At 35.0% G+C, this 23531-nt stretch overlaps 1 protein-coding gene across 2 annotated transcripts in view; it reads right to left on the bottom strand.

Moving 5' to 3' along the window:
* LOC138697556 (acidic phospholipase A2 PA4-like) overlaps positions 1-23531 on the bottom strand; it is a 176941-nt gene that overhangs the window by 5724 nt on the left and 147686 nt on the right. Inside the window, exons 5-6 of one of the 2 annotated variants that reach the window (XM_069822896.1) lie at positions 19346-19489; positions 6435-6772 (exon numbers count right to left, since the gene is read on the bottom strand). In XM_069822896.1, the coding sequence (XP_069678997.1) occupies positions 6631-6772; positions 19346-19489 (286 nt within the window). In that variant the 3' untranslated portion in view covers positions 6435-6630. Of the gene's footprint in view, positions 1-6434; positions 6773-19345; positions 19490-23531 lie in introns of those variants that run through there. The other variant, XM_069822905.1, reaches the window with a different exon arrangement.

Here is a 23531-nt window from a genome sequence, read left to right as displayed (position 1 = left end):
CAGCACCGAATCGAACCTTCCTCATTCAGAGTTTCCCCTTTGTGGCCTGACTCCAAGTTAGGCTTATATGTTGACGTATATGTCTAGTGTCGAATAATTTCGAGGGAAAAAAATTGTTTCGGAGCCAGGTATCGAACCCGGGACCTTTGGTTTAACGTACCAACGCTCTACCACTGAGCTACTCGGGAACTCTAACCGACACCGATCCAATTTTCCCCTCTATATCCACAGACCTCAAAGTGGGCTGACAACCGTCAAGCAACCAACTTCGAGTGCACACTAACTCCGTGTGACTTAAATTGTGGTTTTCTGTTAACGAACAGTGACGTGTATTATGCAAATCAAGATTATACCTGAAAATCTTGATTTGCATAATACACGTCACTGTTCGTTAACAGAAAACCACAATTTAAGTCACACGGAGTTAGTGTGCACTCGAAGTTGGTTGCTTGACGGTTGTCAGCCCACTTTGAGGTCTGTGGATATAGAGGGAAAAATTGGATCGGTGTCGGTTAGAGTTCCCGAGTAGCTCAGTGGTAGAGCGTTGGTACGTTAAACCAAAGGTCCCGGGTTCGATACCTGGCTCCGGAACAATTTTTCCCTCGAAATTATTCAAATCAACTTTACAGGGAGTTATACCTGAAAATCTTGATTTGCATGTCTAGTGTCAACTGCCATTATACTAGGAGCGTACTCAGTTGAGTGACTTAATTGGCCAGGATTAATTGAGAATATTATGGATTTTATTAATTTGTCCTACAGAATAATCTCTGTAATGTTGAAAATTAATATTTGTTATTTCGTTGTTATGAACACGGAAGATAGTGACGATTACAAACCGCCTCTGCTAATTTACTAAGACCGATGCTTCCCACTTCCTGTCTTCACTTTGTGTGTAGCGGGTAGTATTTATATTGTGTCATGAATTTGTAACGTTTTGCGATGCGTGATGTACACGTAGATATTGCTCATTTGACCACAGAAGATTACTTTTTCTTATATCGAAAAGAGGTTTTACATAATGAAATATCTTCAGAGTGCTTTCCAAATAATATGTAGAATATAAAATTTATCAATTGACAAACGTATACAGATTGTATAGGACATTCATCTGAACACGAACTCTTATTTCGATGGTTTTGTCAGAAGAAAATACTTTTTACAAGTTCCTTGTGTTTATGAAATTTATAATAGTGTGGGGATACGGATATCACTTGAGAAAGTTTACTGAATATAATCCAATAACAAACAGATTCGACAACATTAAACAACCGTTAACAGTGAGAACCACGAACCCAAATAAATATGAAAGAAAGAAAAGAAAGCCTAAAATAAAAAAATATAGAATTAATATCACTACCCAAAATTTACTTCATAAAAATGGCACATGAACAGAGATGCTAGATTTTCATAACATTTTCAGCAGCGTTGGAATACTGCATGTCCAAAGTTTGTTGCTTCTTCCAAGAAGACCTGTTAAAATAAGAGTGAATAGGCGCTCTGGCCTGCGATACTGTCTACCGTACAAACATTAATACGATACTTAAATTAGGTTACTGGAGGCGTGGTCAAAATTTTGTTATAGAATGTAATTTTAAGATATTAGTAGCGTGCTTTTCTGTAATATCAACACTACAGTTAATTAGGGAATTACAATCATGTTCCTCACTGAGTCACGCAATAGAAATCTATTTCAAGTTTCCTATGAGCATTTATGAGTTTTTGTAGTTTTCATTGCGAAATATGTGGGTCAGATGTCCATTTTAGTTTGGAGACGTGCTTGATTAGTATTTTCTGTTACCATCTTTATTAATATCTTGTTTTTCGTTTTCATAAGGTAGGAAGTTGAAATTTATGAACAGTTGTATTACCGGTAGGTCTGTATGGTTATGAAACTTGGACTGAGAGAGGAACAGAGGTTAAGGGTGTTTCAGAATAAGGTGCTTGGGAAAGCATTTGGGGCTAAGAGGAATGAAGTTACAGGAGAATGGAGAAAGTTACACAACGCAGAACTGCACGTATTGTATTCTTCACCTAACATAATTACTTACTTACTAATGACTTTTAAAGAATCCTGGTTGGAACAAGTTACCTGGTTGAGATTTTTTCCGGGGTTTTTTCCTCAACCCGTTAAGAGCAAATGCTCTGTAACTTAAGGTGTTAGACCCTGATTTCCTTTCGTTGGCATTATCACCTTAATTTCACTCAGACGCTAGATAACAATAGCAGTTGATAAAGCGTCGTAAAATAATCCAATTAAAAAAAAAGAGATGAATACTCGGTCCCCCATGGAAAGGAAATAAATGCTTAATATTCTGCAGTAAATCGAACTCTCATCCGTTGGGTAACTATAAATGCTACCATCCGAGTCATAACGAGGACTAAATAAAAAGATGATGTTAAATGCTGATTTAATTATTGTTTTAGAACACCAGGGAGAGAAATTCAGTCTGTTCGTATGAGATTAAATAAATGTGAACGAAACGTTTAGTGTAGCAATCTATTACACACCCTGCAGAGTAAATCACCCCTAAAGGAATTCAATCCAATTACTTTACGCTCGGGCATAGTGTTTGTAACATTGTTGCAGCTTCGCGTCTAAATTACCCGGGGGAAATCCTGGAGATGTGCCCAACGCTGCCTGGTGTTACAGTCCGCTTCCGTGGGGCGCGTTTATGCAACAGATGGGTCATCAGGCGGCACACCAAAATATTACCCCAAGTCAGCTTTAAAGTGAAAATATACTATGTTCTTCTGAAGACGTGCAGTTTTATTCTCCTTTCTCTCAACCTCTTTTATTTCTTATATGCAATCCCTATATATCCCTTTTTATTATTTGGAAGAAAATATTGTGTCCTTTACCATCCTACGATAAAGGACTTTTCGTCTAAACCTCGTCTGATATTCGGAAGGACTTGGAGTGAAGCACAGTTTGCGACATAAACGAATTTTCTGATGACAGTCAAAGGCTAGATATCAGTCAATTCGTACTATTTCAAAGACTTTAAAATACCGGTACTTATATACCCTTGAAAGAAAAATTTGCAATTCCTATCCAATTTTTTAAAATTATTTTTTCTTCTGATTACTTGACACAAAATTAAGCATTTTCTTACAAAAGAAATCCCTTAAATATTTTTGGGAGGCAGGTGGGAAAGTTTTTAAAGCGAAAACTGAAATTTGTTTGTTTTAGTCCTTGGCCCACAGTTTTTATATTAGCACAAAATTTCTTTTTACTCTTCCTAAACAGTGTCGGCAACATTCTTTCTTCACTTACTCTTTTCAGCACAGCTTCATTTGTTATTCTGTCTGTCCACTTCAACGTTCCATTCTTCTCCATATCCACATTTCAAATGCTCCTATTCGCTTCTTTTCACTTCGTTGCAATGTCCTTGTTTCTGCCCCATACAATGCCACACTCCATACAAAGTACTTCACTAGTCTCTTCCTTAGTTCTTTTATTTGAAATACATAAAATTAGTTAAAGGATGTTAATTATTGAAATTGTTCATACTCGTATGTCATTGGCACTCTCGGTACCAAACGGAACATTACCGGCCATGGTTTATATAAGACAAATGTTCATATTCATCGTTCCTGTCACCTCCAAACGTTTGTAACGAAGTCACAAAATCACCCAGATATACTGAAGTATATATGATGACATTATTAATTTCAGTTGTTACAATTTCCTTTCCTGTTTATTACTTATTAATTATTTATTAATAAATATACTGAAGTGGTCTACCGATCATAGCTCCCTTCACTGAAAAAGCCCTCGGCTTTAAAGGATACCTTGAGCTAGAATAATGTAATCTAATCTAGTTTAACGTAACCTAGTTTAACCTATTTTTCTGGTAACATTTATTCTGCATTTATCTATGGAATGTGCTGAGAGTAATTCGTTTCCCTAATCGGCTTTTAAACTATTTTGAGTATATATATATATATATATATATATATATATATAATGAATGTTCTACGTAGTACATATCATCATCATCATCATCATCATCATCATCATCATCATCATCATCATCTCCTCCCAAGTCACATCCAAACTTGGTAAAATGCACATTTCTATCTTGATCTTGTGATGATTTTGAACACGGCATATTCATAATAAAGGGAGTCCCTAGTCACTTGATTAGCTGGTAACGGCTTAAAGCAACACAGAAAAATACAGTATTATAAGACATACCCACTCCTTCGGGAAAGAAAATAATTCTTTAGGCCCCTGTAGAGAATCAAACCTGGGCTCCCTATACTTTCATCTTGAAACAGTACAACTTGAATTATATTAAAGGACGGTACATACTTAATATTGTAAACATATAACTTTTATTGAGTTTAATCATTCATACGACTTCACGTCACCAACGAAAGCTATAAAAAAATAAAATTTATAACATGGACATTTTACAGTGTTCTGTTGGTAAGATGAGTACTTCTGAAATACAGTGAGATTAAAGAAATGCATCAGGTACAATAAGTTTAGAGTGTTAACATAACATGTGCAACACAGAAGTAAAATTACACTTTATATCAATCATTTTACACATTAAGTACAACGTCAGACATTAGAGTCGATGGCAATTCGGAAGGCGGTAGGCTGCTAGCTTTTGCGTCGAGAGAGACAGATAAAGAGAGCAAGGCAGCATACAACATTGCAACATCGTACTTCACGCGCACGTGCAATACAAATAGCGCAGGAGAGAATTTAAATTATCGAAAGACAGTAATGACCTTAGCACTGATTACTGTAAGCATGACACCAAACAAACCCTCTTTTCTTCAATAAAAATATTCTTTGCACGTTTCTCAATCCCATACCACATACTTCTGCAGTCGTTTCTTGTGCCTTAGCAACGTTGCAGCCAGCATCAAGATGGCCGGCAGCGTTCTGCTCGTCAACGATTTTGAAATAATTATACACCTTAAACACTATTTTCCGCGCTTGCCTGTGCAATACTTGTCTTTTACAGTCTCTTCTTTCATTTATTTATCTTACACGCACACAGTAAATGTTAGTTTTACTTATTCAGTATATTGAAACACTCACACGTGAACAAACGAACTCGGGAAGTACTTGTTATAGACCGATTCTGATTGGTTCTACTGTACAAGCTTGTGACGTCATATATTAGAAATGCTACGGCGCATATAGCAGCTGACCGCCTTCCGAAATGCCGTCTAGTCTAGATATCTTCATGTACACTCAGAAGATGTTTGAATATCCCTGGGACACAAATACATTATTAATATATTATCGTATATTACACTTTAAAATTAATATCACATAAAGCAATTTCCAATATAGTTAAAATTGCTGCAGATTTTTTTATTTAAATGGCACTGGTCAACAGAATAAAACACATTTTAGTAATTCGAGGTAGACGTCTCACAATCACTAACAAAGATTAATTATTTTATCTGTATGTTTACGAAATTATTTTTGTTTTCTGTAACACATAACATACATTAATTACTGGTAATCCCCGTACATTCTAAAATGTATTCCATTAATGGCGTCACATTTTGAAATTGTGGCATGCCACTGCACCTCTGAAATGTTGGTATGCATCGCAAATGAGTTATAATTGTGTAGCTATTACTCTAGAATGAACACCACTGAAAACCGGAATGCACAAGACAGACGAGTCAGTCACACGTGCAGGGTAGGGAATACGGAGTTTCGTTGTCAGTATACGGCTAAGGAACGAGACGGCATTGATGGAATCCAGTGTATAATGCATGATAAAACTCATATCTTCTACAATATAAAAGAGCAGTGAATATAAACTACACATATTGTTACATTCACTCACTTACCATATCGTTCATTTTGTATTAATTCATTAATTGAAAAAAATATATATAAGATGATTCAAACATACATTCACTTCATATCACTACAGGATTTACACTCAAAAGCAGTTCTGGCTTCACTAATTTTTTCATGGTCTACCTATTCTCCTACTTACAGCATCTTGTAATTAATTCCTAATCTATTAAGTATTCTTTCTTTTCATGGTATACCATTTTCATAACGAAAGTATCTTTTCTTATCTCACAAAACATTTAAAGTTTAAATGAAAATTTTCTTTGATATCCCGATACTTTGTCCTGAATAACATTATGTAATGTTCATCAATAATATACCGCCATAAATTATTTATGTAGATAGGGAAGAGTCGGGTAGTATCGGACATCGGGTAATATCGGACATCGGGTAATATCGGACAGTGAGTTTCTTTCATCTATCACACGATATTAGTACCTGATTGACATGGTTACGTTTCTGTGATGTCGCATAGAGAAACGTAACCATGTCATTCAGGTACTACCATATGGTGATAGATGAAAGAAACGCACTGTCCGATACTACCCGATGTCCGATACTACCCGACTCTCCCCTACAAATTCCTATTAAATTTTTAGATGATGTATAGTTTTTATTTTCTAAGAAGCCAAGCAAGATTGAAAACACTGAATACTGATTTGGAAAAGACATACAGGTTCTAAGCGTTTCTTTTACTACTTAGATTATTGCAAATGTCCTGTTGATCGTATTCACGACATAATAATTGTAGATTTTAATGATGAAAGATGAGAGCAAAAGTTTGTTCGTCATCTGGTTCTGGCAGCATATCGCAAGATGTTGTACCATATCCCAGTCAAGAGACCAATAAATCCCCTTCTTTCTGTCTGTTGAGGAGTTTCACTAGCCACAGTGTAAGGTGCTACAGATCTTAGTGCGGAGTTGCAGTCACTAAACAAACAAAAAATCTTATTTTAGCTATAGTGTTTTCGATTTATGATGTCGATAGTTTACACTGCGCAGTCAGCGGAGTATCAACAAAATTATTTTAAAGGGATGTATGTGAAAGTGAAATAATGTCTGTTCTCTAATGTTTGGCAGCCAAGAAATAGAAAGAACGGAGATAATTCGTTGTGTAAGAAAAATTAGACAATAAGTTTCTTTATTATTATATTGTATTATGGTTACTATGTAACATTAGTGTTCTGTAATGTGTGTAATGCTTAAGGCGTGCAAGTCACGATCGTGGATTGGAATAATACGCTCTTCGGCAGAAATATTTTCTCTTGTTAATAATAGTGCACATAGTACCGAAGACCCATTGCTTTAGTGCAGTGTTCTCAATCTATGAATAGTCATGGCTTTCGGGATGGATCACCGTAGCTTCCTGAATAAATACATATTTTAAAATTTAATCAAAGTGGTACATTTAAGGTTATAAATCATTTCAAAACACGTGTACGTACCGTAAAATCTTTGCTCTTTGGTAAACTGTTTCAATGTAGCTATTTTATTTATTGCTTCTCTGGTTTCTCTTATAGTTTCTACACATTACTAGCCTTGATAAAGAGCAATACACTCCCTTGACATCGACTTCAGCCACCGGCGCAGCTCAGGCGGTAGCGCATTTGCCTACTGATCCGAGGTTTCGTTCGGGCTAAGTTCGAATTTCGCTTGGATCAATTTTCTGGATGGGTTTCTTCCTATATTTTTCCCAACAGTCAGGTAATTCCACGGCGAATTCTGGGCCTTCTCTTGCCAATTACCATATCACTTTCACCACTTCCATCGATGCTAAATAACTTAGTGCCGCTATTTGGCATAGTGTCGTTAAGTAACCAATTAAAATAAAAAAAAACAACTTCGACCACTTTTTACCCCTTACTGAACGATTCATGCGTGTCAATACACACTTATAGTCAGCACGTGAAATTCCAAGATGATTCGAGAAATGATTCTCTAGTGTTAATATTTCAAGTCCAACGAGTTAGATACTATAGAGAGGCCAAAGACCTCAGAAAGTTGAAGACAATTGAACATTGGTCCTCCATGTTTCGGTTAGTCAAAACAAAGGGGCGTGGCTCGGATGTCGTAGGAAATGACTGTGATGATGTTAGTATTATTGTGAATTGAGTTACATATTAAGACTATGTTAATAAGTAAAAAGTAAAATACACACAAAACTTTACGTTTTATAACAGCTGTAGGCCTATGTTTCATTAGTTTCACTAAATATAGCCCAGATATTAAATGACAAGCTATACTCGATGCAAAGCACCTAAAGACGGATGAATTTAATCGGCAGAAGAAAAATAAATAATTTTTTGACTTCGTCACAAATTTAATTACCTTACAGCTAATCTAACCTAATATGAAATTATGTAATTCAGTGCTCACCAGGTGATTTCAAGAGAGACGACGTATGTAACTAATAGGAGTAAAATATAGGAAAGGTAGTGGCGAAAATTAAAAAAAAAAACATCCAGTTATTAAGTTATTGAGAAAAATTCATTTGAAATTGGAATTAACACAGAGAACTTTTGAAAACTGCAATTATTAAAACTACAAATAACCTCTTAGCATGCAACATAATAATTAAAGAATGACACTAATAGAAAGTTACTCATGATCATAACTCACCACATGTATTGAAACGATAAGATACTTACGATTAACATTGTTATCAGAAACAACAGGAGCCACAGCTAGCTACACTTCTTTTCGTGTGATGGAGACATCATGTAGTCTAATATAATTTGAAACAAATATTGTCGCGTGATGGAGACATCGTGTAGTCTAATATAAATTGAAACAAACATTGATCTCACACGTGTCTCGCAACTAGGCAGAGGCTTTTGCAGAATAAAACTGTTCTTACGTTATTTTGAACATTAATGACAAATTGTGTGTGATGCAAGTGCTTACTTTCCTCTTTGTTAAAAAAAAAGAGCCCTACGCATTAATAAAAAGAAAATTGGAGTACGCCCTATAAACACAATAAATACTAAACTCTTGACGGTACAAACTTATTAATACAGATATTTCGCTTATGCTCAGTCCGTCTTATCTTATAATTCTCTGCGGCAATGGTAGCTGTATTGAGAGGGTTTAATTATCCAGCAACGAATATTATGATTTACGGTACATTTCATTTAAATCCGAGGGAATGAGACATTTTTGGAAATTTTAAAGTCTTAATTATTACTTTTTAATTTATAAATCAGCTTTTTACAAAACCTATAGCGAAATGTTTAAATTAAATATTGATGTATCTGAAAAATATAATACGTGTACCAACTCGTTGCCATGTTTTTTAGGGAACGATCTATAGTACTGTTGGCCTCCGCAGGGAGCGCTTATCAGAGGTCTTCAACCTCTTTATAGTACCTAACTCGTTGTTCAAGTCTCAAAAAATCAATCCATGAGTTACTGGATCAATTTCAAGGGCCAGGAAGTGTTAACACTCAAAGGTGGATACGACAGCATATGACCCTCACTGTGAATGATCTAGATGACAACGTTCATCACTGAAGAATTGCCCTGTAAATTCGCTTAGTCTTTGAAAGGAAAACGGGTGTCTGTTATGGTTCCATGCAAATAACTACGAAGCTATTAATGATAAAATTCGTTCCAGGACGTTTCAGCCAACATTTTTGTTCACTAACATATCGTATACCTTTTTGTGTCCAAAGATATTTCGTTCACAGGTACAACATCCACTCCAAATTACGTCCATAATAAGTTACGTTCAGCCTATGTGACTCAAAAGTAGCACTGAGAAAATGATGTTCACAGTTCCAGAATTACATTTCATGTTCACACAATTCTACTGAGCTAAGTTTAACACTTCACGAGTAAAATTTAACAATTATTTTAATTTTATCATGACAGTCAAGTTTTTTTATAATCTATACTTAAGTCACTTCAATAATAACATTTAGGCTTATTTATAAATTAAACAGTATAATAATTGTAGCGTCCTGTTCACTGCTAGAAATATTGCGGTATAGCGAAGTTTTGTTCATAATGTGCTTTTATGGTTAGAAGCTAATAAATGACAATCTATTATAAAGTACCGAATGTAATAAAATTATGCTGCTTATCTTGTGAGTAATTATTATTATTATTATTATTATTATTATTATTATTATTATTATTATTATTATTATTATTATTATTGAAGTAACTTGGGAACAGATTGGAAAAACATGACTGCAGTTAGAAAATGACAGTCATTGTACAATTTTAATCTTAAAGTGTTAAACTTAGTTGAGTAAAATTTTGTGAACATGAAATGTAATTATGATAACAGTGAACGTCGTTTGTAATCGCTACTTTTAAGAGACGTAGACTGTAAATCGTATGTAAAATTATAATTTTACGCATAAATACTCCAGCTGTAACCGGTGAGTAGCGTCCTGCTCCCTGCTATAAATATTGCGGTATAGCGAAGTTTTGTTCATAATGTACTTTTATGATTAGAATCTAATAATTAACAAACTATTATAAAGTAATAATGTATTAAAATTATACTGTTTACGTTATGAGTAAATATTATTGTTATTGAATAAGTAACAGATTAGAAAAAAAACATGACTGCATTAGAAAATGGCAGTCATTGCTAAATTTTACTCGTAAAGTGATAAACTTAGCTGAGTAGAATTTTGTGAACATGAAGTGTAATTATGATAACAGTGAACGTCGTTTGTGATTGCTACTTTTAAGAGACATAGGCTGTAGATCATATTTAAATCTGTATGTAATTCTAGGCGGATATAATCCAGCCGTGACTGGTTCTCGTCCTTCAAATAGTCTCCGTTGATATTCAATTGTTTTGCAATGATTTCTGGTGCATATAGGTCTAAGCATAGTACTGCATATATTCTTGTAGGAAACAAGAAGCAGTCTGTTGAATGTGGGCTGAAATCCTGTTTGTCGACAAAGCATGCAATGTTAAGTTATTGAGTACACATTCTCACTTTCTACCGAGCCTCGAACCTAGAAACATTCATAACATTGTTTGCAGGAGACCTTATGTTGGTGATTTTATTTAACACACAGCTGTAGAATTTGCATTATACCCACACCTGCGTGTGTTTAAAATATACTTGAACGAAGTCACCGCATAAGTATTTAGCACGATTTACATACCATCAAGTGAAACTGTTACACAAATCCCTAACAAAACTGAAAGTAAACTCGAGGTCGCTAGTCAGTATGAAGTTCTCATGTCCAGCAAATTCACCCACGTCAAGGCAAACTCAGCTGCTTGATCGAGAGCCTTGGGTTCCGCATTAGACAATGGATTACCTCTGTATTCTTTTCCGATTTCGGCCTACAATTAAATTTGAATAGAAAAAAATGTTTTCTTTGAAATCCCTCCAGCTCAATAATAGACTAATAAATCATCTTGAAGTCTTCTCTGGTTCAAACCTATACATTAGCTCTTTGGATGACAGAGAGTTGTAAAACAGGTACTCTACAAATATTTTGATTTTAACAGTCATTATCTTTCTTTCATTGTGCTATTAAAGTTATATCATCACTATATTTTGTCTGAATAGCCAATACACTTTAAATGAGGTTCTCTGTTTTATACATTTACCGCTGAGCGGCACTTCAATGGCTAGAATTTATTGTGTTATGACTGGACAGTCTGTATGAGTCTGCTTTAGAGCAGCAAATTGTGTGATTGGCGTGAAAAATTCTCAGCGTACTCGAACAGTGATTGGTTATTATGTTTATTCTACTCACTTAGTCTCCTAGAGAAATTAAATTCTGCAAAGAAGTTTTCGTATGTGGAAGTTCTTGCATAATCTTGTTAGAAAATTTAGAAGGACGGTAGTGTACCAAACTGTTAGGAGAAAGCGATATGTTTTAACGGAAGAAACTCTAACGATAGAACACCTCGCATATTACGCTTTTATAAAGCTAGGTATTTAGCTTTCAGTGTTAATTTAATAATTATTTGTGGTAATGATAAGTGAATATCAAATATTTTATAGTGTAAGTATCGCTTAGCAGTAAGGTTATAAATAGAGTGCAAATTTTTATGAAATATTGATCCAAAAAATATGTGGGTCTACATAAATAGCCTATGTAACTAAAAATCTCAAAATATGTACCGAATACAGTATGTAATATCGAAATTGCACAGGGAACTGAAAATTTTTATTTATACATAATAACTTTAAATAAATATAAATAAGAAGATTAATTTCATACAAATACCTACACTTTTATAGGCTATATTCAGAGTCGATCAAAGAAACGGTAGATTTTTTAAACAGTGAAATGGAACTTTAGATATTATTATATCAAAATATAATTTATCTGAAATGTCTCATTACACTTTGCAACATTTCGACGGTGGTGTTTGAAATTTTTTCACGAATTGCTGCCTTCAATTGTTCAATGTTTGTTTGCGTACACCTTACTTTTTAGAAACTATCATATAAAGAAATCACATGCACTTAAATCGGGGAATCGTGAAGGCCAGGGAATGTCTTCATTTCTTAATATGACATGATGCCCAGTAAAATTTCGCATTTTCGTCATAGAAGTGACAGCGTTATGTGCTGTTGCACCGTCTTGCTGAAACCATGTTGATCTGTTGATACGAAAATTTCTGCTTCTTAACTCTTCAGTACGTGCGTATTTTTTCTTAACGTATTCAGTCGCGTGGGGGACAGCTGTCACCCAAGTTATATTCTTGCTTAGAGCAGCGGTCATCAGCACAGTGCACCCTAGGGCTAGCGTCTTTTACCCGCGGATATGACATTGTACTACCGTGCATCCGTGGCTGCTGGCGGGTATGCTGTCTCCCTATCCCTTCTGCATGACGGAGCATAGGCCTATTTCGTTGCACTCCTTGCACTTTACCCATTTCAGCGAGTGCTGACGACCACTGCTTTAGAGAATGAGTTTCAACATTCTTTTCAATATGAATAGTTACATAAATATGTTACTACGGAATATACACAGTTTATGTATATATATATATATATATATATATATAATAATTTTGAAACAGAATCGGTTTCTTAATCATTCATTCATTCATAGTGTTCTGCCCAAGGGCAGGTCTTTCACTACAAACCCATTATTCCCAGTCTTTCCTATTTTCTGCCTTTCTCTTACTCTCCGCATATGATCCATGTGTCTTACATTAATGTCGTCTATCTTCTGATATCTTCTTCTACCCCGAAATCTTCTGCCGTTCACTATTCCTTCCAGTGGATCCTTCAGAAGGCAGTTTCTTCTTAACCAGTGACTCAGTCAATTCCTTTTCCTCTTCTTGATCAGTTTCAGCGTCATTCTTTCTTCACCCACTCTTTCCAACACAGCTTCGTTTCTTACTCTGTCTGTCCATTTCACACGCTCCATCCTTCTCCCTATTCACATTTCAATTGCTTCTGATCGCTGCACTTCACTTCATCGTGATGTCTATGTTTCTGTTCCATACAATTCTACACTCCACACAAAGCATTTCTCTAATCTCTTCATTAATTCCTTCCCCAGAGGTCCGCATAAGATGTTCCTTTTTTATTAATAATTAATAGATAATATTAATAATTAATAGATGATAATATTTATGTATAAATTTGAAATGCTTTCTATATTTACCTAAAATTTAACACTGGAAACACGTTTATAATCCTTGCTTTCTTGTGAAAATTTTTGTATACAATAGTACCTGAATATCTTGTGCTATTGTCCTATTTTCATTGGATTATCCTTCAGAAGTCTTTATACCTCAATGCTTTCTGCAGACGTGTCTTTATAATACGCAGTTATTTAAAGCAATTTACATAGATATGCCTGAAATGGTCGGCACATGTCCTTTTTGAACATTTCACACACCATTTCTATACTTGCACGCTCTTAGAATGGTACCTCGTATCAACAAACTCACGTGGCCGTTTTTGATATATTATTGATGGTTCGTTCGAGCATAACATTTCCGGGTGTGGCAACACACAGCTCAGTACAAGCATGTTAGTGTTGAAAATGGACGTGCATTTAAAAATAGTATAGACCTACTAAAATTATGGTAAAACATAAATACAAATGTATGTAAATATAAATATGAAGTTACTAATTATTAGTCATTAAACATTATTATGATGAGGTCTCCTATGGTGCACTCCGGGCAACGACTCTGTCTATAAATTGGTCTACTCAACTGGCTTCATATGGGTGAATGACGAACAGTCAAGTCCCCGCCATTAGTATAAAAAAGCTTCACTATTAAATTATTGCCAGCATATTAGTCTATTTTACTAATAGCCTAACGCTATCGTATATTATATTTTGGGTATGATGATGGCAGGTTAAGGTAATTAGGCTAAATCAAAATCATAAAACTTACGTGAGTAACTTAGTCGCTGTCAAGCAACAGTCAATTCCTTCCGAATCAGATGGATGAGATGCTATCACTAAATAATCGTCTGTCATAGTAATAGTAAATCTATCCACAATATTGTGTGCAAGATCGTCCGGCTACCACATTTCATCTTCTTCCTGATAACATGTTCAGTAACACTTCCACTTTTAAGTGGCTTCCCTCATTTACTGTATGTTTTACTACAGATGAACCTGCAATTTCTTCTGACATAATATTCTATCCCACACCGGCAAACTACAACTTGAAAGCATAATATATTTTATTATCATAACACACAGCACAATTCATTTTGCAGATTGTACTGATTAATAATTTCCTCTCACATATTTCACAACACCGAACACGATTCACTCCACTCCCATAATAATATCACAATTTATTGGTAAATTAATATTGCTTTCCAATAAGTAGATCTATCACAATTCACAAATTTATAACACATCTCTTCAGTTTATTATTCGTAGCTCTTGATAAAAGTGACCGATCAGCTGAAACTGAACTGCCCATCTGACATGCCGCACTTCAATTAAGGCTTAATCTGTAATTCCGATTCCTCTAAGATTACGAGATGCTGACGTCAGGCAGGTTTCATACACATCCTGTGCGCGAATGACATTATTATTCACGATGACATCATTCAAAATGCAATCATTCTCTATCAGCAAGGTGTTTCAGTACAAATATAAAACGATAGATTAACCCTACTACATATCACTGCATAGTACAATAGTGTATACTTTAATCTGACCGCAGTGTACAACTTTTCCGTGTTTTGTATTAATGGGCTTTACTTTTTATTTAAATGAGAATAACTGTATATATTGTTGTAATAATATAAATTGGTAGATAAGCTTTCGTTTAATACTTGTAAACCGCAATATTGCAAATTTTTAAAAACAAAAAAACCGTTTATAAGGAGGAACTAGATTTCTAATTGCACACTGGTGTTCTTTGGTGTGCAACCAATTGCAAGATGCTTGCCCACGTACATTTGTTGATACGAGATACCATTCTAACAGCGTGCCAAGTTTGGTCGTTTTGTCTCTAGACCTACCGAAGTGGTAAAAACACCCCCTGGATCCATACCTGGGCTGGCGTAGAGGATTCTTGAATTCCCAGTAATCCTTTAGAACGCCTTCTAATCCTTGAAGAAAATTGATAAACGTAGGTCCAAAATCCTTCCAAGTTCAATAGAACAAATTGTCCCTAAATATATAGTATGAAAATCACAAAAGTGACAATGGATACTTACTGAAACCGTAACGTAAAATGTCGTGTGGTTGACAATTGTCACCCAGAAGGAAAAACCCTCAGCTACACAAGTTATACGAGCAATTCAAGACTTAAACTAAAGAATGTTGCTTTGTGAGCTTGATTTTGAAGTTACCTGAAGTCTCACGGTTGTAAATGCTTTCTAGGAAATACAACAGCAGTTTTTCCTTACCTAGACGTTTCTCATTTAATGCTGAGCCTATTTCTTCTAAATTGCGAAGCCAGGTTTTAATCGCTTGTGTAGAGGACAGAGAATCATGACGACGGAGTTGAAAGTGGCGGCGAAACTTCCTACGAGCAGCTTCTGCGCATTGATCATTTTGATAATAAGATTTTACAGCAAAACCTTGTTGCTCACCAGATCAATGCTCTATGTTTAATAACTTGACAATGAATCTAAAACTGCTAAAATAATCCACGTACTACCAACAACAACAATTAAAATCTACGTTTCTTTGACCTACCATGTATCAACATAGTATAGTCTAGTTTTGGTATGATTATGAATTCAAATCAAGGCATGAAGGACGATGTGCCACAAGATATTTCTCCGTATTTTCAGGAGTTAAGTACCGTTGGCTATCGGACAGTATGTTCTTATACACCGAAAAGGATTTCTTGACATCGCTTGCGGTTAATTGTGCATGTTTAAACAAATATTTGTGGTTGACACAATGCCTTCTGGACTGGAGGGTTCCACGTTTCTTCGCTGAAGATCTAACTCAGGCGATGAAGCGATATGAGATCGTTGTGTAGCGAAACCTGGTTGACAACCAAGTAGATTTGAGAACAAAGTACAAGACGGTAGGATTAGCAGGAAAATACCAAGTTATATGGTACCTGAGTGGTTGTCTTGTCCTGAATGCTGAAATATATATCCCATTATGTATTGACAACCTTGAGTTTCATATTGCATCAATAATTTTGTAATTTCGTTTTAGTTAATATTGATAATTTTCTTTACAATTCGTTTTATTAGACGACCTTTGGCATGGATGTTAATTTTATGTAAAAACTACGTAATTACCTTGATATAGTCCACAGAAACATTCCGTGAATATAAACTACTTTAGTTGTATAACCATGCGTATTACGAAATTCATACCTGTGCCTTTAGAAAGAACGGCTCAATGAATTTTAGGGGGTGTATAATAATTGTACAGAAGACGAATAGTTCAGCACTTGGCATTGGTTTTGAAATTCCTTTTGTCTTGTATATTATGGACAGCGAGATATAAAATTAGTTTTGAACCATTAAGGTGCAATTGTCTTTTTATGGCTGAATGCGAAGTTTTCAGGCAGATGCATACTAAAGAAAAATATATTATATAATTACATCTAAGTCCGAACTCTAGTTATAAATGGGGATAGTAATTAATTAGCTTTTTGAACTCAGTCTGTATTGAGTCACAACAAATTTTTAAATTTAATCAATTTACCACTGCAGCATATTTTAATTTAAATGCAATCTGAATATGCCCCGAAGGAACTTAATTTTAATATTTCATTCAAATACTAATTAAATTTTATTTATTAGCATGTCATTGGCTTCTGTGAGAAGTTTCAGACTAATCTGACAATAACTGCTGTGCAAGGAGCTTTTTGTATTTAAGAAACTGCTTAACATTTTGAAGCCGACAAAACAGCATAAAAAAAAACATTTTTCTCAACTCAGTCAAGCACCGTATGTTTGGCCACATTTACTTGTAAGCGATGATGCCTTAGAACGGTGAAGGTTTTAGATTAGAACGTGGTTCGAGTGTATAGCCAAAAAGAGTATTTTGTAATTTTTTGCAATTTCTTTTTCCTCTATTACATTATACATATGAAAGTCACGTGGCACAGTTTGAAAGGCTCTGAAATATAAAATGAAACTATTTTATGAAACTAGAAAATTCAAATCTGTGGTGTTTGATCAAAATATGATAACTCCAAAAAAAATGTTTTGAAATACAAACATTTTTATTTTCACTTTTCCTATACTCACTTACGGATTTTGGAGAACCCAAAGGTTCATTGCCGCCATCCCATAAGCCCGCCATCGGTCCCTATCCTGAGCAACATTAATCCAGTTTCTACCATCATATCCCACCTTTCTCAAATTCATTTGATCTGATCGATTAACCGAGTAATTTCTATTGTAAGATTAATAGATAAAAAATATTTAATCGAATAATCGAGTCGATTAAAATTAACCGGTTGTACTTGATATTGATTATTATTTAGTTAATGCAAAATCAGAGTAAAAATTCCGACAATATTCGTCTCTCAGAAATTGCTTACTTCAAACACGATAAGACCGTTATTGTGTAACTGCAAAACAGGTAGCAGGTAGCAGAGGGCAAATCTTTGCACAAACACTTCATAAAGAGATTAAGATATGAGGATAGTGTCTGGTCTACACCTATTGAAAGTTGAAACACAATGCGAAACCCTTATTAAGTTTGTCAGCTCGCCTTCCTAGTATATTAAATACATACTTTTCTAGAATTCGCCCCCTCATCCCTTAGCCATGGCTACACTACGTGCAAATGAGAGAGTAACTATCTCTTCTCTTTCTAAAATTGTGTAACCCGATTACATTAGAGGTCAGTCTGTTGTTCTGTTGCAGTTTCTTTACTGAGTTTCTAGATGAAGCTTGTGTGTTTAGTTTGCTAAAGAAAAAAATCACTTTTCTGTGGTCTGTCAAGAAAGTGAAAATTCCATTATGTCATAGGGCTATAAGAATTTGAGAAGTAAGCTCGGTGAAACGTTTGGATTAGAATTGAACGATCGTGAAGAGGTGCTTGACAGACTTTTTTTTTTCGTGTTTAATGATGCAGAAAACATTGTTACTGAACATAGAGCAGCAGTGTTAAGCATGTGAATGTACTCACATGTTTAAAATCATGGATGGAGCAGTATTTATAAGGTGAGTCATCATACTTTTTTATTTGTGTTTGTCTAAAAAAATCCCCTGAGAATTGACACAATAAATTATAAGCCTGCATAATAAATATGCTTGTAAATAATTAAATAGTATTGTTTTGTAATATAACGATACAATATATATGTATACATATATAATATGCTCATCACCAAAAACAAATTAAATTTAACAATAATTGTGTATTACAGGGCATTATTATTATTATTATTATTATTATTATTATTATTATTATTATTATTATTATTGTTATTATTATTTTTTTTGCAAATCGTTAATCGAATAAATATTTTGATCGATCGACAGCACTACTCTATATGCGTTTGTGGATTCGCCCATATGTGCTACATGCCCTGCCCATCTCAAACGTCTGGATTTAATGTTCATAGTCATGTTAATTAAAGAATACAATGCGTGCAGTTCTGCGTTAACTTTCTCCATTCTCCTGTAATTTCATCCCTCTTGCCCCAGATATTTTCCTAAGCATCTTATTTTCAAACACTCTTAACCTCTGTTCCTTTATCAAAGTGAGAGTCCAAGTTTCACAACCATACAGAACAACCGGTAGTATAACTGTTGTATAAAGTCCAGGTTTCAGCTTTTTTGAGAGCAGGCTGGATGACAAAAAGCTTCTGAAACAATACAAATCATACGTAATTCTAGTTTACATACAAATGTGAATGAAAATAACATAGATTAGATGGCGATATCACGGCTATACCAAACGAAAGGGTTGCGCTGTCAGCTAAAAAAGGTCCTTTTTGGAATTATCTTGTTCTGACCAAACACCACAGAAATACATATAATTACGAACATAAACACAAAAAAGTGGATTTCCTTAACTTTTTTCACCATTATTTTACCATAATGTCCCCTTAAGTTCAAAATTGGCAGCATTTTTCAAGAGCGAGGTACTTACTCAATGAGCTGAGGACAAGGACGGCTCTCGGAGAAGCAGGTGACTTGGGCGACATTGAAGAACAACGCACCCAGAGTGTTGGCCGTGTCCGTGTTTAGGGACTGCAGACACCGTCTGAACCTCGCGTCACAGTCACAGTGTGACCTGTAGGAATAAGAGTATCATGTTATCAATTATTATTACAGTAGAACCTCTTAAATCCGGACCAACTGAAGGAATAAGCTGTCCGAATTAACGAAGGCTCGGATTGCAGTAACCAAAATAAGTTTGTTTTGCAAACATTTTCATTCGCTTCACTACACATTTTTCTTTATAAATACTACAATTTAGCACAAATTTTAACAGTTCAAAGTTTTATAGACCATTCGTTATCACGTCAAACCAAATGCTTGCGTGTGCCGTAACATACAGTAAGAACCTTATGGTGGGATGAGTGAAGTCGCTAGCTACAAGTAGAAACGTAGCGAGGGAGGAAAGCTTCTCAGTCCACTTTCTTCTTCCACTGACGAACAGTTAGGTTTCATGAGATAACGAATGGCCTATAATTCCTAATGCCGGATGTATTTTTTTTTCTTTTTTTTTTCGATTCCATACTCGTACAAATATTAGCCATAAATATGCCTTTTTAAAGTTTTTTTTATAATACAGACACATTTTCATGTATATAGATAGATGGATTTATTGAGTAATATTATACATACAGATGTTATATTATCATAATTTTCTCTAAAATCCAATGCACGGGTCTTCTGACCGTACGTGCTTTGTATCTAAAACAAGTCCTACTTTGTAGGTTTCACCCCCTCACCTATGATTATATCCAACGACTCTCTCTAAAATGAAAATGGCACAACAAAACACATTATATAATATATCCTAACCTAAAACAGATATAAAAGTGTATAATTGGGTAGATACCATTTTCCCTTCGTCAAATTTTCATGTATAGAAGGAACGTTGTGTTTGCGTTTCTATCTAGAAAAGGGCTTAGGCCTGATCTACAATAAACCGGAAACGGAAACAACAAAGGATAAATTGCTATAATACATATATTAAAATCTCGGCATTTACAATTAACGAGAAGCTTACAGGAGCCAGGAAACTGGAACGTGAAAGTTGGTGAAGTTGTAACTTCGCCGTTCTCGTTTCCGATCACAGCCTACTAGATTCTATCTGTTGTCATCATAAAGCTATTTAGTCGTCGTATATTTTGTAGCAAGGAGGCCGTGACATAATTTCTTCTTCATGCATCGTTTCTAACTAACTCAGAAATTCAGTAGAATCACTTTCAATGTATGCTTCGTATATATGTGACCAGATTACCACGTAAATTGAATTCTTAGATATTCTGTGTCATCAATTTTGAAGTTGGTTATCGTGTGTTTTTGTTGGTTGGCTTGTACTCATGAGAGAACACCATTGGTCAATTATATGTATTTTAGAAATAACATCAGAATGGGTAATATCGACTTTGCATATAGTTATTGACATGCATATCTATAGACATAGTCGTTTCCGTTCTCGGTTTATTGTGACTCAAAAAATCTTCACGTCCACGTCCTTCGCATCCAGTTCTGGTTCTGGTTCTCGTTCCTGATTTATTGTGGCCTACCCTCTACCGGTGGAGTGTGAGAGTTAATGAAAGTTGTGAAGTTTTGACTTTGCCCTCTATGTACGGAAGCAGATATGGATGCCGAACACCTTAGCAACTGCAGAGGCGGAAGGCGTCTCCAACATCCAAGAACGTGAACCATAAGAACGAAGCTACAGTGGGAAGCACGCAAAAGAAGGCTAATCATTGAATCCACGTTGGTGTTGGATTAAGAAACGACATAGAAACGGATAAATTTTCTTCTTCATCAAATATGTCTTAACTATCAAACAACATACTCTTTTCCTCATAGTAGCCGCTTTCGCTTTTGTTTGCAACTAAGATCCAAGGCTAACTATTCTATACCAATACCTCCTCATAAGTTTCAGAGTATATTCACTTTTAACCTTTGCAGTTTTATCGTTTGAGTACAAAAATTATTCCCCTCTCTTTTCCATGGCTGTTTTTTCACTGTTATCAACAACGAATCAGTTCGAACAAAGAAAGACTCGTTACTGGTTCACCACAGTCACATTATCATACTTAATAATCTCATGCATGCTTTTTGTCTATTACATTTTTAACTGGCCCTAGTTTTTTTTATCTTCATTCTCCAACAACCACTGTTGTGAGGAGAAAAATTAATACCAACTCATGAAAACTTCTGTTCTATCTTCGGTCTCGGTGGTTTAGTGGTCTCTCTCTGGACTCAAGGTGTATGAGTACAATGCAGATTTACGGTGGAGTTAAAGATCTCCAAACTTAAATTAGAGCCTCTGGACACAATTCCTCTTCTCTCGCGTCCTAGTAATACTGTAGTTACACGCTAAGTGACGTTTCAGTCAATGAGCTTACCACTTGTTCCTCCGCCCCCTGTTGGTAAATAAGTGTAACTAAATTCCTTGTAGGTATGGAAACCTACGCTAGGGGGTGACTGTGTTCCGCTTCCGTAATGATGAGTTAAGAGAAGGAAAATAAGCTTTTAGATAGAAAAGTTCATTCATTGGTGCGCACTGCATCGAATGAGGAAGTAAAGAAGGTAGTATAATACATAAAAATTATTAGCATGTAAAATATTTGTCTCTTAATAGGAATGAATAAAGATAAAAATTATGTTGATATTCATCATTATTCCATTATACTTTTTTTTTTTTGGTAATGTATTGCACGACTATAAAAATATATTTTGGTTTTGGTTGACAAAAGTGGGAGCTGCTTTATTTCAAATCCCACTGCGTCAAATTCTTCTGTGTGTAATGATACCGGACATTGAATATACAGGGCTTTCATTTCAAAACTTCCCAGTCTAAATAATTAATTATTTAAATTGAATTCAATTTAAACAAAAAACATGTCAATTTAGATATTGAGGGGAAGTCTGAAACCAGGCTTAATTGCATTTTAGATTTCACCCCCACCCCCACCCCCACCCCCACCCCCAGTCTCCCCCTTTAGAAATGTCAAATGGCACCCCTATTTTTTGTACTTAAATATGAAAGAACATTCAATTGTGTATACACCTTATTCTTTTATTTCACAACTTTAGTTTTATATGGTTGCCTAACAATCTCGATTGTTGTTACTGTTGATTAGAGTTGAAGCTACAAATACCGTTGAACATCTCTTGTAATAGTTGTGTTCGTGTATTAAATTATTGTAAAATAGTGTATACCTTTCAAGAGAGAACAGATTATAATGTATAATATGTATAAAGCGCACAAATTAAAAATAGGTTTCCAATTGAGACAATGCCAGTCAAGAATAGTTGATGGCTTATTTTTTAAGATTTTGGCTTTGAAACCCAAGTAGTAGTAAGTGAGTTAATTACATCGGCTGGCATCTCTATCATCCTAGTTTCCATCTATATGTCTCTCTTCAGTATTAATTTCTTAATTCTCTCCTATCCATTACACCCTTCACTCAAACATACTAGAAAGAACCGAGATCCTCATCCCCATCTGTGTTTTTGAGTACCATTTCCAAATTTTCTGGGGTCACCACTCTTCGGTCGTTCTGAAATGGCCTTACTATCTTTTGGCCTCGAATGTCTCAAGTATTGTTACATAGACCTTTGCCCTATTTAGTATTTCCTTGTTCCGCAATTTGCCCATTATTTTTATATCACAACTTTTTCGCCAGTAATCCATTTCCATTGTTATCATTTTTTTTCCGTTCCTCTCCGTCATTTCCCACACTTCGGAACCATATAGAATGATACTCTTCACAATAGCTTTATAGGTGCCTTTTCACATGTTTTATAATGTTTTTGCTCGATATTGATGGATGTAATTTTCTTATTGCAGCTCTTTGCTTTTCATAATCTTATTTGTTATCTCATCTGTACTTCTCCATTTTGTGTTATTGTGTAAGTAAATTTCTCACATTCTTTAACCACTGATCCATGATCTATTTTTAGAATCTTAGCATATCCTCCTACAGCTATGCATTTCGTCTTATCAAAATTGATGGTTTATCTAATCTTCATCTACAATATTCTTCCTGAAGTTTTCGGAGAATATAGAAAATATCATAATTTATTTTCTAGCAAAGATAACCTGATGACGAATCTCAGTGAATATAATATATCTTTATCAG

Source organism: Periplaneta americana, chromosome 1 (genome assembly GCF_040183065.1).
Source record: "Periplaneta americana isolate PAMFEO1 chromosome 1, P.americana_PAMFEO1_priV1, whole genome shotgun sequence".
In the NCBI taxonomy this organism is placed as follows: Eukaryota; Metazoa; Arthropoda; class Insecta; order Blattodea; family Blattidae; genus Periplaneta; species Periplaneta americana.
The sequence above is the reverse complement of the archived record's forward strand: the minus strand, read 5'-3'. Positions and strand labels throughout refer to the sequence as shown.